Genomic DNA, 15,480 nt, shown 5'->3' with positions numbered 1-15,480 from the left:
TTACGTTAACCCTTTATTTGAGGAGGCATGTGTCACTCAAGGGTTCTAGAAAATTCTCAGCCATTATCTCTGATTATTTCCTCTTCTTCACTTTTCTTATTCTCTTCTTCTTGGAGCTCCTATCAGAAGTGGCTTGGCCTTCTCCTCCTTCATGTTACATGAACTTGCTTTCCTATTTTCCTTCTGCTCATCTCTCTGCTCTGTGCTTTGGGCACATTTTCTCGGATCCACATTCCTGTTCACTAACTTTTCGGCTATATCTAATCTGCTATTTTACTATCTAATGATTTCTAGAACTTCTGTTTGGTTCTTTTCCAAATCTGCTTGGTTATTTTTAATAGTCTCCTCTTCATTAGTGACACTGTAAATTCCCTCTCATTTTAAATATTTGGAACAACCAGTATAAACCCTCCCAGCCTTGAAAACGCTGCAATGATAGCCACTGTATCTCTGGTCACATTTTCCTTTATTACCCCACCTACTCGCCACAAAGCCTTCACTAACCCTTTTTTTTTTTTTTAAGATTTTATTGGGGAATTGGGGGAGGGAACAGTGTTGGGGAATTGGGGAGGGGAACAAACAAGTTGCTGTCCTTCTGTTCTTCAGTCTAGTTGTGGAGGACATCGCTTCATTGGCCCATGTTGGTATTATCATTGCGCTCTTCGCGGCTGAGGCAGTCGCTCACCGGCCACTGGACAGCCGCTCACGAAAGCTCACGCCCACTGCCGGCCAGGCCCACTGCAGCCTACGCCGTCGCCAGCGACTCACGGCAGCCCAGCTCCAGGTCGAGCTGTTGTTCACCATCTTAGCTGTAGAGGGCACAGCATCACTGGCCCTCACGTGGGATCCGAACCGTGGCCCTGCTGCTCAGAGCTGCTGTCCCAAGCCAGCTCTTAACCAACGCACCACTCAGCCAGCCCCAGCCTTCACTAATCTTATAGCCTAAGATTACATTATTCCTACTGAGACAGGCATGTTGATTTTCAAAACATGCTAAATTCAAGTCGAAGTTGTATCCCAAACCACCCATGGGAATGCAACTTAAATCCATTTGTTGTGTCTGTTTTCATTGGTAAAATATAGTTAACAATATAGTCATAAGGTTTGGGGAGAATTAAACGAAACAGACGTGTTAAAAATTACAAACATACGAATGATAATAACAGCATGTAGCTGGCCCAGCACCCAGCTCTCAGCAGCCACCCCATGGTGACAGCCTTGATGGCTCCATCATCAGCGACACCGGCAGCAGCACCTCCACCCCCTCCCTTCATCCAAGCAGGGTCGGCCTACGGGAAGGTCTACCTAACCCAGTCCAAGTTTTTCTTACTTTTGAGAAGTCAGGCTCCATCAAAAGCAAGTAGTGCCTACTCAACGTTACTTGAAATAAAGTAAAATAAATGGGCTTAAAAGAACAAAAGCAAAGCTCATGTACTCAAAGATTTACATTCAACAAACATTTTACAGAGCACTAAGAATATCATTACAATGAACCATGCCTCTGACATGTTGATATAAATAAGAGGATAACAGAATTGTGTTAAATAACTTTGGAATATTCTTCATTTTTAAACATTTATTTGATTAACTAATGGAACAGTTGGGAGGTCAAATCTTTGCTAGCCGTTGATGCGAACCAAGCAAACCATGTTGCCATGGAATAGTCTGCTCACTCGGTTTCAGCTACTTGATAAATCTGAAAATACAAGTACTATATTTCTTTGCTAAACTCTGTAGCCGGCATAAGATTTTATTCAACTAGAGACTGATGAACCTAATGTTAGTTTTTCTTTGAAAATGCCTATTCTAATGGACATAGGTGCCTGGACTGAAGCCGCTGACATCTGAATGCCCTGTCCAGTCTAGGCACTTTCTTCCCTGCAGCCTTACTGACCAACAGGAGAACCCCATTTTTACACGTTATACTTCGCTCCAGTGTAAGTGTTTTAGACGTACGAGTTCCTACCAACATGTCAGTTTACTTAATAGTGAAAAAAATGATTAGGAGAGACCCAGGGAAAGGACAATTGTCAGCAAGTCTTCTCATTTACCTTGAGTCATTTCCGTTTCATTAAGGTCAGCACGAGTCACTACATCACTTCCTAATTTAATGTCACATGTGAATGTCAAACATACACCTTGGGCACAGTAAAGCAAGCTATGCAGCCCATAATAAGATAATCAGGTGTGGTCTCCTCAGGGTAGGTCAAGTCCTGCTGCACGAGAGGATGCCACAGACAGAAAGTCCAAGAATCAGGGCTGGAGTTCTGAGAGCAGAGTGCGAAAAAGTGGCACCAACAAAGAAAGCGTGACCAGCAAGGCCACCACAGCAGGACGACACCAGACAGCTCGAGCAATCAAAAGTCAGTGGTGCCCAAGACAGACTCAGCGGAAGTGGGAAAGAGAAAGACAGACCCACTGGTTAACAGTTACCAGCCAGCCAGACACAGAGGCCGCAGGACAATCTGTGTGAAACCAGCACAGACATGCACCCTCTCGTGCGTGAGTTAATACACAAAACGAATCAAGTGTGAGTGACACCAAAGTAGGTTTGTAATCTTACTTCCACTCCTCTGGGGGGTGTGCAAGTTCATACTTCTCCCTCACATTGGAGACACCCATATCCAAATGGAGCCAGTGAACCTCCTCTGACCGCAGGTGACTGAGGCGAAATCCATAGCAGGCCACGTGCTTTACTCTGTGACTGTCCACTATCTTCTGAATGATGCCCTAAAACACACCCCCACAAAAACGACTGTTATAAACAAAAAGAGCATGCTGAAATTCACGCAACGTTCATTTCTTTTCGTTATCACAAATCTATGGTAAAGAGCATCAAGTTAAATCAATCACATCATTTTACTGAGGAATCTTCTTTCTCAAATAGTATTTTTATGAACAAGGGAAAGTTAAAACACAAAAAGTGGCTCTTCCCTTTTCTTTATTGATAAACAAGGCATGGAAACTTAAAAGGCATTTCTGCAGCTCCCCCTCTGCACCATCCCCCAACCTTGCCAGAGCATACCAGCCACCCTCAGGCATCACCTGCTGAGGGCCAGACCCCAAGAGGGTCACACTCTCCAAGCCAAGGACCACATATTGTTCTAGACCAGGCTGCAACTAACACCATTTTTTAAAACACACACATTTAGGAATATACAATTAAGACCACGTTTCTGGTTATTTTGATGATGTGTGACAAGTTATTGAAGTTGAGCCAAACCAATCTACACATTAACACCGAGCATTCTAAAATGGCCCCCAAATCCGATGCTTCCAGCATGCGTGGCCCAGGGGTGAAGGTAGACTCTGAAAGTCACCAGGGAAGGCTCCCTGGAGGAGGTGCAGTGCCTCCTGGGGCTCTGCGAAGGGAGGCGGCACACCGGCTTCTGGCCCCGCACCTGCACAGGTGTGGAAACTCCATGCGTGTCTGTAAACGGGCACCCGGAGGAAACTCACTTGGGAATATGATGGAAACCACCTGCTGCCCGTACACGAGGCTGGTCACTCCCCACAATCTTCTCAACTTTTCAGGCCATTAATAAGTTTTAATGATGCTGATTATTAACATGAAAATGTCTACTAAAGAAAATCATCACCGGTTTTTTAAAATTAGCAATTAACTGAGGCCATCATATAACTTAAAATGTACAATACACCTTACAAGTTCCCTGCACACAGTATGTTCTTCTGTTTCACAGCACGATGCTGTTGGTAACACAGTGAACGACGTCCCCGCCCTCCCAGAAGAACAGATCAATAACAACATGCACTATACACAAAAGCTGACCAGGACCCAGGGTCACAGGGAAAGCAAATCGTGTGCTGCGCCCCTGGCACCTGCACGTGGCCGACCCCCCTCTCAGCCTGCTCAGGCCTGGGGACAAGGTCTGTATGGAGCACAGGACAGCAGCAGCAGGAGGCAGGAGGGAGACAGGAAGCCGGGCATCGGCGAGCGCAGGACCAGGCTGGGAGAGTCAGAGCTAGCTTCATAAAGAGGAGTTCTCACAGGACCGGAAAGATGGGTGGAAGTGAGAAGGGCTTTTGGATCCCAGGCCAGGGACTTCTGACAGGGCCACCTTGAATGACAGGACAGGCTGTGCCCGGAGGGCGCCCAGCCAAGGGGGCCAGTGGGAGCTGAAATCCAGCCCGAGCTCCGGTCTTCGAGTCTTGTGCTCTGGGGGTGGGGATCTGCCTAAAGGAAGGGACATCTTTTTCTAGTAATTCTCTCAAAGGCGCCTTCTGCAGCCTCTGCTTGCCAACACACAATCCCTGAGCTGCAAAGGACGGGAGCTGGCGCCTCTTTCAAATTCCCACAAAAGCGCCTTTGTCTCCGTGTCTCAGCTCTGCCAGCTCCCAACAAGTGCACACCAGCCCGTCGCCCTTGCTGAAGCACAGGTCATCTTCCTGCACCACAGCTCGTTGGCGCTATGGATTCCAGAGTGCCCTTTCTCCCGTTACGGCTGCACCTTACGTCTGTACCTCACGTCTGTATCTGTCTAACCGTCGGTCTCTGTGCATCCGTCTTACCTTCCACGCCCAGACGCAGAGTGTAGGTGCAGGGCACAGACCACTTCTTACACTTGTACTGGCCATCCATGCCCCAGGAAAAATGCCACCTTCTCTGGGCAGCTCCCCGCCTCCCCAATGACCCTTCACAAAGGTTACCGTCCTATGCCCTGATCTCAAGGGGCACACACAGGAACCCATCTGGAGAAGCAGTATCAACGAGCGGCTCGGTCCAGAACTGCGGTGCTTTTAGGGGAAAAGCGGGTTCCCAGTCTTGGGGTTTTATGGAACACATAGAATTTAGTCAGCTCACTTGATCACACTGCCCAAAGACACCCACAATGATTTCAGCTTCGGGCTCACATAAGAGTTCCCGTACTGTACTGCCTCGTGACTAAACAAGGCTGCAACTTTTACTCTCCACTAAAAACGTGAAAGCAACAACACACAGACATTTCCTCTGATGTCCTATTTCGCTTTTTAATTGGTCTCCATATTGTGCTCTGTCGTAGTCTGCACTCTCTAATACCCTTGTAAATTTCATCAGACTCAACGTAGAAGCCAAAATAATGGCTACACAAGGGGCTTAAATATTTGATGCTGAGTGCAGGTACTCAGTAACTTAAATAATTCTGAGAACCAATTAGCTGGTTCTGGATAACTGAACAAATAACTTTGAGAACTGACTATTTAGTGAGGCATGCATACTGGACAAACACTACTCTATGGAAATCACACACACACACACACACACACACACACACACACACACACACTCTCATACACACCACTGCACATATATATATTATTTCAGGAATACGTAAAGTCAGAAAGTGGCTGTCTCTGGGGAGCTAACAGGACTGAGGTATCACATGCCTCTCATGGCGTCTAAATTTAAGTTTCTCATCCTGGCTTTGCAGGTCACGAAAACCTGGTCCTGCAGCACACAGAACAATACTCGACTACTTTGAAATCCCTGCCTACCCATTTGTATCATCCCCCAAGCTTTGAAAACATACAATTTTCCTGATTAAATTCTCATAGTAAAAGAGCTCTCCTTAAGGTTGAAAACAAAAGCAGCCAATGTCAGCATGGTGCTTCCATCGTGTCAGGAGCGCAGCTGGTGGGCAGTTGTTTGCTTTTTCATTTCCGTGTTTTGGGAAGAAAGGGAGGTGGCAATGCAAATGACACTGCTGTGAACATCCTTCTAGCTGTTGTCACATGTACATACAAGCACTGCTTAGAAACAGACACGCTGGGTCAAAAGCCACTCAGAATGTCACATTTTGATAAATACTGCCAGGATGTCCACCAACAAAACTACACCAATTACACTCGACACATAACGTTAGAGACTGTCCTTCATCCCATGCCAATACTGGCTGAAATCAACCCTAAAATGTTTATCAACTTGATGGACCAACAAAAGGGGTAGCGACACCTCTGTGGTTATAATGTACATTTCCCTGACTACTTGCTAATGAGATGAGGCTGTAATTTTGTTTCTAGAAGTTCTTTTTATGATTTTGCTTGGTTCAACTCAGTCACTTATGTTTTAGACAGTGCTTTGAAAAGCGGTGACGTTTTCGCACTAGTAGAAAGCGGCCATGCGACCTTTCCCTTCACGTTCATTCATCTGTGAATGTGTCTTCACTCGTTCATTCGAGAACATCTCCAGAGCCCACTGCGTGCACGTGCTGGCGACATCGTGATGGATGAGACACGATCTCAGCCTCCAGTCTGAGTCGAGGGGGAGGAAGCTGTGATGATGAGTACACGCAAAGGGCTGGTCAGTCCCTGGGGCAGGCGGGGCAGGGGGACAAGACAAAGGGGATAGTTGGTGTTTTCAGCTATCTCTTCACGGGTAATTCGCACAATTTCTTCATGACTTGAGGAGATACCTAAGACCATACGTACTGTTCGTCTCTTTACTTCCTTTTAAGAAATACCGAGTATTGTCATTACTACAGACTTGTCTTGCATAGTGTCCTGTGGTTATTTTTCTGTGTTTCTCTTTCCGATGCCCTTCACGTTTAGGAAACCAGCCAGTTCCCACCGTTATTCTGAGTGCACATGCACTGGCAGGAGCCTATCGTCATTCAGTGACCAAAAGAGGATCCGAAAACCCAACCACCAGCGCATGTCCTCCTCTTGCGCAGCAGCACACTGAGTCCTCCTAAAACTCCGGAGACGAGGCGGTCCCTTTATCAGTTCCCTACTGCACTGTGACAAATGACCACAAACCAGGGGGCTGACCATAACAAATTCGTTACTTTTCAGTTCTGTAGACCCCAAGTCTAAAATGGGTCTTCCTGGGCTAAAATCGAGGTGTCAGCAGGGACGCACTGCTTTCTAGAGGTTCCAGGCTGGCCTCTTCCAGCTGCGTTCCTGGGGTCACAGTCCCCTTCCTCCATCCTCCAAGCCAGCAACGCTGCATCTGACCTTTCTTCTGCTGCCACCTCTCCTAAGCACAGCCAGAAAAGACCTGCTGCTTTTAGGGACTCACACTCTCCCATCGCAAGGCCTTAACTGTGGTCACATGAGACAGGTGCTGGGGACGAGGACGTTGACATCTTTGGGGCCATCGTTCTGCTACTGCAATCATCATCTCTAAGGACTTAGTGATAAAGAATTCTCCTTTCTCATGCTCTGCTATCTCAGGCTCCGCTTCGCAACACTGCTTTTGGGTCTATTTTTTTCTTATGGTTTTTCTTTCCACCTCTCTTCCTAGGTGACACTCTCCATCCATTAAGGAAATAGTTGAACTTTCTAAGATCTTCACAGTCCTTTCTGGCACCACAATTATCTGAATCCGTGACAATCAATGTTCCAGTTTTAAAGGATGCACTCTCCCGCTCCTCTATCAGAGAGAACCGCTGACAATGACGAAGTGATGCCAGCAAACCCTGGAGCCCATGGGACTGGTGCATCCACAGGTCCAGGACACTGTCCGTGCCCGAACTCAGGGGAAACTGCCTAAAGGGTTACATCCCCTGCAGCTACTAGTCATTCTTGGCACATAACAGTTCTACACACGAATCTCTTCCACAAATTCACAGAATCCCAAACTGTTTGTGCATTTTCCCACTCTGATCAGAAAGCTGATTTTAAATTGATCAGAATGTTACTTTCTTCTGCTATTCTGTGCCCACTAACAGCTTGGTACCAATAATACTCATCCAACCACATACGCTCACCTTTTAGCTACCTGGATGGGACATCTGTTTACTTACTAGTACAGGTTCAGGTACTTACGCCAGCCTTTCTCTAGGTCAGCGGTTCTCAACCTTCCTAATGCCGCGACCCCTTAATACAGTTCCTAATGTTGTGGTGACCCCCAACCATAAAATTATTTTCATTGCTACTTTATAACTGTAATTTTGCTACTGTTATGAATCGTAATGTAAGTATCTTTTTGTTTTCGATGGTCTTAGGCGACCCCTGTGAAAGGGTCGTTCGACCCCCAAAGGGATTGCGACACACAGGTTGAGAACTGCTGCTCTAGTGGCTCATGAGTGGTACTGAACCCCATGAGTGCTATGTGTTTACAAAGCTTCCCTGAGCCTGTTAATAAATCTGAAGATGCTTTGAACGGGACGAGAATATTCTCCGAGTACCTAATTGCCGCTTCATCTTAGCAGCATTACACTGCACCTGCCTGAATTTGGAGTCGGGGCATAAAGCAAGTTGCTCTAGGCATTGCGATTTAAATACGTAGTCATAACAATAAGGTAGGGATGAAGGTTTGATAGACATCTCAGTATGGCCAGGTATGGTTTTGGACAGGTGTAATCTCTAGCAATTCAATTTCTTTTGTGGTTATTAGCCTATTAAGGCTTTCTACTTCTGTGACCATGTTTCCTAGCTTGTATTTCTCTCAGAAGTACTACATTTCATCTCGGATTTCATGCAGTCATTCAGAAAAGTATCTGTTGAGCACACGCTGTGTGCCCACTAGGCACCGCTGGAGATGCTGGTGACAACGCCATGAAGCAGAAAGGTCCCTGCGGTCACAGAGCTGACAGCTGACTGGAGGAAAGTAGGAATGAGTGAGCAGTCAATCCAGAAACAAGATAATTTCAATAAGGAAAATTCATCTGGGGAAACATAACAAACCAGGGTGCTGGGGACAGAAGAGGTGGGGGAGGGACATATGTGAGTGGACAGGCACAGGAAACGGGGTGAGACTAGGCGACAAGGAGCCCGGCTCTGTGGGTGCTTGTAGGCCACCAAAGGAATCTGGCTTTTCTCTGAGATAAATGGGGCGCTATTGGAGGTTTTGAGTAAATTACTAATTAGAAGAGTAGCATGTTAAAAAAAATTGTCCAGGAAGCGGAGAGTAACAGTGAGTGACCAGTAGGACAGAGGCTGTCGGGCATGATGGGGCAAGGAGAGTGTGAGGGGCCCTTGAAGGTCTTGAATGTTCCCTCTAAATGAGGCAGGAGGCCGCTGGAAGGTGCTGGGTGAGGGAGTGACATGCTCTGGCTTTCAACAGGACCATTCTGGCTGCTGGGCTGTGAGCGTACTGAGGGGGCAGTGGGGAAGGCAGGCGGTCAGGCCACGTGACAAGTACAAGAGAGATGGCAGTGGCCCGAAGGAGGCGCAGCAGTGAGGTCACTGCCGGGGGTGGGGGTGGGGGTGGGGGTGGGGGTGGGGCTGAAGTTGATGTAGGCACTCAGTTAACATACTGGATGTAGGGCATAAGCAAAACAGGAGTAGATTATTCCAGGGGCTCAGCGACTAGAAGAAAAAATGCTGGACTGCAGCCCTGGGCAGTTCTTCCCCAATAAGAAGTGGAAAGGCAGAGAAGACAGGGACAGAGGCCGCTGGGTGGCACTAAGGTCAAAGTTCGGAATGAGACCAGTGAGACTGGGGGTACAGCTGTGGATGAGGCCGAGCTGGACTGATCCCTGGTCACAGCTCTAAGAGCCTATGATGACGTACGAGACGTGACGTGCAGGAAGTCACGTGCAGGGCGACACATGCAGGGCAGCAGGTGTAACGGGGACCGCTGCCCCTTGCAACCATCCCCCTGAAAGTTTCTTCCTGGGCTCACTGTTTTTCACACTCCATTATGCCGACTAATTGTAGTCCCAAAGAGAGCCTATGGTGTTAACTTTCTCCATCCTTCTCTCTCTACGGAAAACTTCATTCCACATTTTCGTGACTGGCATTTTGTCTCGCAGAGGCTTGTGAGGTGGTTCTTTTCCCGAGCCCTTAGAAGACACTGTTCCAGTGACTTCTCGCATCTAGCATCACTGATGACAAGTCTGGTGGAAATGTCATTCTTCTTCGTAAGCAGGAGACTTCTCTGGTCGAATCTGGAATCTCCTCTCTCCTCTCCTTATTCTGAAGCAGCACTACATGTTTCTGGATGGCCAATCTGATTCGATACTGACCAGCATGGGGTTCTCTTGGCTCTTCTGGATAACCCCCTACCCCCAGAGGTGCCTGGAGAACAGTACTGACCCTCGGTCGATGCTTCGGCCGAGTTAAGTGAGGTTTGCAACAATGGGCCCTGACGGCTCAGGGGCAGAGTGTACCAGCCCATCAGAGTTGGTTAGAAATGGTAACTGGATTTAGGACCTGCACCTGATTCTGATGGAGCTGGGCAGTTACACAGGCGGAGGCTGCTTACTAGGTGGAAGGTGCCTACCTGCCCATCTCACAAACCCCACCACACAGAGGCTTCAGACCCCTGCATATCCAGGTGCCCCACCTGTGGGCCGGTGATGGTCTGCAGTGTCCGAGACTGTGAGGCACGCACCTGAGATGCCCAGGTCTCTGCCTTGAGTGCCGTTTTTCTACTGTTGCTGTTCTGCATACGTTGCCTCAACAGTGGTGTTCTGTGAATCCTTTCAGCAACCAAACATTTAAGCTAATTAAAGAGTGTGTGATTAGCACAAAAATGTAAAAGGAGCAAAATTTATTAATTGAAGATGAAAAATAAAACCTCTGCAATGAACTATTATAGAATCCAGGTATCTTCCTGGTGAAAATAAATCTTTCCACTTTTTCAAAGGTTTTGGTTCTTCTGAGCCAAACAGTCTCTCTGATAATTACTGGCTACAGAACACAATTGTTCAGCAGAAATACCATGCAAGCCACTTGTCATTTTTAAATTTCTAGTAGCCAAATTAAAAAAGAGTAAAAGGAAACAGGTGAATTCAATTTTAATACTACATTTTATTTAACCTAAATATGTCAGAACATTATCTTTTCGACACATAATCATAATGAATGACTGATGAGATACTTTACATTCTTCTCCCATACTAAGCCTTTGGCATCCAGTGTGTGTTTTGACACCCACAGAAGGTCAGTTCAGAGCGGCCACATTCGAGTGTTCACCAGCAGCGCGTGACCACCATGCCGGGCTGTGTATTGCTAGAGGCTACGACTGGACCGAATTACACACGACTCTGGGTAACGAGCAGCTCTGTCCCTTCAGAAAACGGCGGGCACGGCTTCCTCTCCGCTGCCATCACAGGGTCCGTCTCTCAGCCAAATGACCACACGTCCACGCTTAGCTTACCCACCACCCCGTTTCTGTTCTAAAGCCATCAGGCCCTCGAATGCTACCTCTCTCCCCTCTCACGCTCGCCGACACCGTGTGCTAGTCGCTGCTTCCACTGTGCCCCTCCGATGTCTCTTCTTGGGGAGGAAGATGTCACGGGCATGCCCTTCAGTGCCACTTGGTGCAGGTGCATCCGTTAATTAACTTACAATTAAAAGATGACATTTTCAAACGTTACAACACTCGATGGAAGTGGGTTATGAATAGCACACTGTCCACCAGACTGACCAGGACCATGTGGCTTTCACGCTGTTCCAGGAAAGGGCTGCGGTAAATCAGTGCCAACTGAGATTTCTCTGCCTCAAGCTGAAAACCACCAACTAATAAACGTAATGAAATTTCAAACATTTATCAATGACTATGAAATCAAACAACTTGCCTTTTGGCCACACAGATCTGCTTGTGCTGATCTTCATAAAAGTTTGATAAATGTGTTCTCAGAACTTAAGTATCTGTATCTAATTTATACATTTTTCTTCACAGTATGAATGTCTGATGTCGCGACGAGTTTCTGACACTGGCTGTATGGGCTGACAGGTGCCCAGTGATCACTGTTCTCTCCACGTATCAATCGTGCATAAGTCTGACTATAAAGCCACGGCATGCTCACCACGGACTCTCCACGGCGAGTCTGAGACAATAAATTTTGAACACATGCTAAATGTCTTTTCAAATTCATAATCTCTGAGAGGTTCCCCTCCTGTACAAATATTCTAAGTTTATTATGGCTCATGCAATGATTTAAATACTTTCTCATTCACTGTATCTGAAATTGACAAACCGAGAACATACACTAAGAACCTTCCCATAAGTGTTCATTTGCAAAGTTTCTCTGAAATTATTACCCGATTAATGTGAAGGCAGAACACTGGCTACAGGCCTTTCTACCAAGCAGTTGTGTTTATTAGGGTAAATGTAAAACAAAACTACAGAAAAACTAGAGTCAGCAGGCTTCCAAAAACGTTTATGAAGACAAACCATTATATTTCAATTATAGCTCATAAATAGGTATTAACGCATATTTCAATCCCAAATGATTCTCCTTTTAATAATTAATCCATTTGAATAGTCAGTATTGCAATATTACAGAGGTACCAGAAAATTAGATATAATTCAAATGTAATATCGTAGCATAGCCTGAAATCTAAATTCTACTATTCCCTGTATTTTGCTTAAAAGTAGTTAAGACATTGAGTGAAAGAGTAGCAAATTAATTAGTTTCATTATTATAAAACAAAGGGGAAAGGGAAGACATATCTGTTCGTCCCAGTCACTGGACACTGGTCCTTCTTCGAGATGAATATGGACTAAGTGGAGCGGGCAGGAAGCAGGAGGGGTCTCTAACATCTGGTCACAGGAAACGCTTCCTGAGAACTGACACACTGGCTCAGCTTTCTGAAACCACAGCGCCCCACTCTCACTCGGCGCTCTCAGCGCCCTTTGCCCGGAAGCGCTTCTCCCCACATTCTCTCTCACCAGCTCCCACTCACCCCACGTCCAGTGTCATCCTGAAGCGCCCAGCTCCTGGAAGGCCTGGGGAAGCACCTTCTGCACTGCACTGGGGCCAGGGCCACGGCCTCCCCTCCACCCCTGCAGCAGGCTGCACGCTGTCCAACCAGGGCCCTTCCTACACCCAGAACCCAGCCCAGTATATAGAAGTTACTTGACAATTTTTAATGGCATTTATGAATAATATATGATTCGGTTATTATTTTCCTAAGAAATTTTACAGCAACTGAAACTCTGGTCAGTCACATATTAGCTGAAGAGGTATGATAAACAAAAAGTTAACACCGCTGTAATACGGGAACAAACATTATTGCTTTATCTCTGGTGAATACCCTGATGTTTAACCTAAACGCACACTGAAGGTGTCTCCCAGGAAAACGCTTACCCTGACATCAGTGGCGTCTCCATGCCTGATGATACTGGCCCAAGTGGTCGGCTCACTGTTGCTTTCAAAGTAATGAAAGACCTTCAGCACTCGCTCCATTGCTCCTGGGGAGCGCTCCACACCTATCCCCAAGTGAGTCTTGGCACTTGAATTCGGTGTGTGATTCAAGTTTGGGTCGAGGTAAGCAGCTGCCATTATTTTGCTAGATGCTAGGTACCTGTCATATTCTGTAAGAGAAAAAAAATAATTTTCACAGTGCAATGTTTGAAATCTGGTTAAAATGTGATGCAGATACAGTAACAGCACTGTTTCATATTCACTCTCTTTGATACATTACATGCAGAAGGTGAGCATAAGAACTGGGACCTCACCCAACAAAATAATTAGTGTTTCTTGCCAATGTCCCCACACCCAGAGCTCTGCCTGATTCACAATGGCATAAAAAAATATTTGTTAAATTATGAAAAGGCCAAGGGTCCTATTTCAGCTCTGTCAAAAAAAATCACTGTTATCTATCAGCAATGTAACTTAGCTTTCCCCTGTTCTTTAATCACAGACTTTCAACTTGTGGGAAGACCTCACAGGAAAACCAAGTATGCTAATTTTGCTGCCTACTTTTAAAAACTTCTATGTGAGATACGAGTTCTTTCTTCACATAATAAAAATTTAGTAAGTGGTCATTCTATACACCAGGCATTAGTAATGAAAAACTATAGTTAAAACAAGTTCCTCTCTTAGGCAGTGACTTTGCAGGAGAGGCGCACATGTAACAACAGAAAACAAAACAAAACCAAAAGCATCAACAACTGAATTTTTAAAGAGTGACGGGAGGGCTTCCATTTTAATCTGGAGGAATAGCTTGGGCAAGACTAGAACGCCCACTGAGAGAACCCAGCAAAGCCAGATGAAAACACAACCCAGGCAAGGTTTGGAGTCCCAGACATTGAGGCAACCATGTCAACAGATGACAGAGACGGAGACATGAACAGACAACGGCTGCCTTTTCCTAAAGGCCATCTGTCAATTCTGTGCCTCCAAGAGCCTGAAGAGCCAAGAAAAAGCCACTCGTGAGAGAGAAGCCACACGGCTTTAGGCAGTGCGAGACCAAATCACAGGTGTCAGGGGCCCCAGATGCTGCACTCTGCAGGTTGTCCCTTTAAGACAGTCACCAGTCCTGACAGCCAACCCAGAGGGATCTGAGCGGAGGGAAGGGGAAGACAGGTAGACAATCAGGGGTACACCTGAGTACACCCTTCTCACTTCCGGCACCATAAAGACCTGAACAACACAGTTAACAAAACTGATCCAATGGACACAGAAAACACTACATCTAATAGGAATTCATCTTTGCAGGTGAAAGTCTTACTAAATACGCACACGAAATATTTACTAAAATTGACCTCATGATGGGTGAAAAAGAAAGATTCATAAATATCAGAGGACTAAAATTATTCAGAGTATGTTCTGTGTCTAGCATGAAACTGGACAACAACAAAAAGATAACTAGAAAACCCCTCCCAATTGTCTGGAAATTAAGCAACGAATTTCAAGTACCCACTAACCAAAAATGAGCTCAAAGTATGTTGAACTGAATGATACAATGAAAAGAAGTATGAAAGCTGGATGGATGCAGGTAAAATTGTGCTTAGATTAAAATCTATACTTTTAAATGCATAGTTCAGAAATAAAGATTGGCCACCAATGACCTAAGAATTAACATCTAACAGTACAATTGAGAAGCTGAGCAAACTGAAGTTACTTCTCTGAAAAGAATAACGCAACTGAAATTACAGGCTAGACCTCTAGCAAGGCTGATCACGGGGAAAAGGGGAAAACTGGCAATATCAAGGGTGAAGGGGAAGAGATTCATAATTAATAAGAGGCAGTAACAGAATATTAAAATATTAATAAGAGTATTACGAACAACTTTCTCCCAATGAATTTGAAAATGTGGATGCACTCACCATCCTTTACAAAGTGCCGCCACCAAAACTGAAACAAGAAATACAAACTCAAAATAGACCTAGTCTACTAAAAATAGTTCGTTTGTGCTTAAAATTATTCCCACAAAGGAATATTTGCATTTATATAACAATTTAAGGGAAATAATATTAATCTTACAGAAATTATTCCAGAGACTAGGAGACATTTCCCAACTTGTGTTGAGACCAGCAAAACAATGATACAAAACCTGACGAGGACACTATGAGAAAAGGTACAAACCAATCTTTCTTATAAAAATGGCTACAGTAAAAACCGTATAGTGTCAGGTAGGTACTAGACTTACCAGGGGGATCGCTTCATAAATTATATAAATGCCTAGCCACTATGCTGTCCACCTGAAATTAATATAAAATAATATTAAATATCAAGTACCATTTTAAAAAGTATAGTCATGGAATGTAAAGTACAGTATAGGGAATAGTCCATGGTATTGGAATAGCTATGGACGGTGTCAGAGGGGTAGTAGCCTTGGAGGGGTTATCACCTTGTGAGGGGT

The 15,480-nt window shown here is 45.5% G+C and overlaps 1 protein-coding gene across 18 annotated transcripts in view; it reads right to left on the bottom strand.

The window, feature by feature from the left end:
* PTK2 (protein tyrosine kinase 2) overlaps positions 1-15,480 on the bottom strand; it is a 188,561-nt gene that overhangs the window by 115,053 nt on the left and 58,028 nt on the right. For 17 of the 18 annotated variants that reach the window (XM_019657844.1, XM_019657843.1, XM_019657827.1 and 14 more), the window contains 2 exons: positions 12,981-13,207; positions 2,564-2,730 (listed from right to left, as the gene is read on the bottom strand). In XM_019657844.1, coding sequence (XP_019513389.1) covers positions 2,564-2,730; positions 12,981-13,175 — 362 coding nt within the window. In that variant the 5' untranslated portion in view covers positions 13,176-13,207. Of the gene's footprint in view, positions 1-2,563; positions 2,731-12,980; positions 13,208-15,480 lie in introns of those variants that run through there. The other variant, XM_019657845.1, reaches the window with a different exon arrangement.

The sequence above is a fragment of the Hipposideros armiger genome, unplaced genomic scaffold, assembly GCF_001890085.2.
Source record: "Hipposideros armiger isolate ML-2016 unplaced genomic scaffold, ASM189008v1 scaffold_280, whole genome shotgun sequence".
NCBI lineage: Eukaryota > Metazoa > Chordata > Mammalia > Chiroptera > Hipposideridae > Hipposideros > Hipposideros armiger.
The sequence above is the reverse complement of the archived record's forward strand: the minus strand, read 5'-3'. Positions and strand labels throughout refer to the sequence as shown.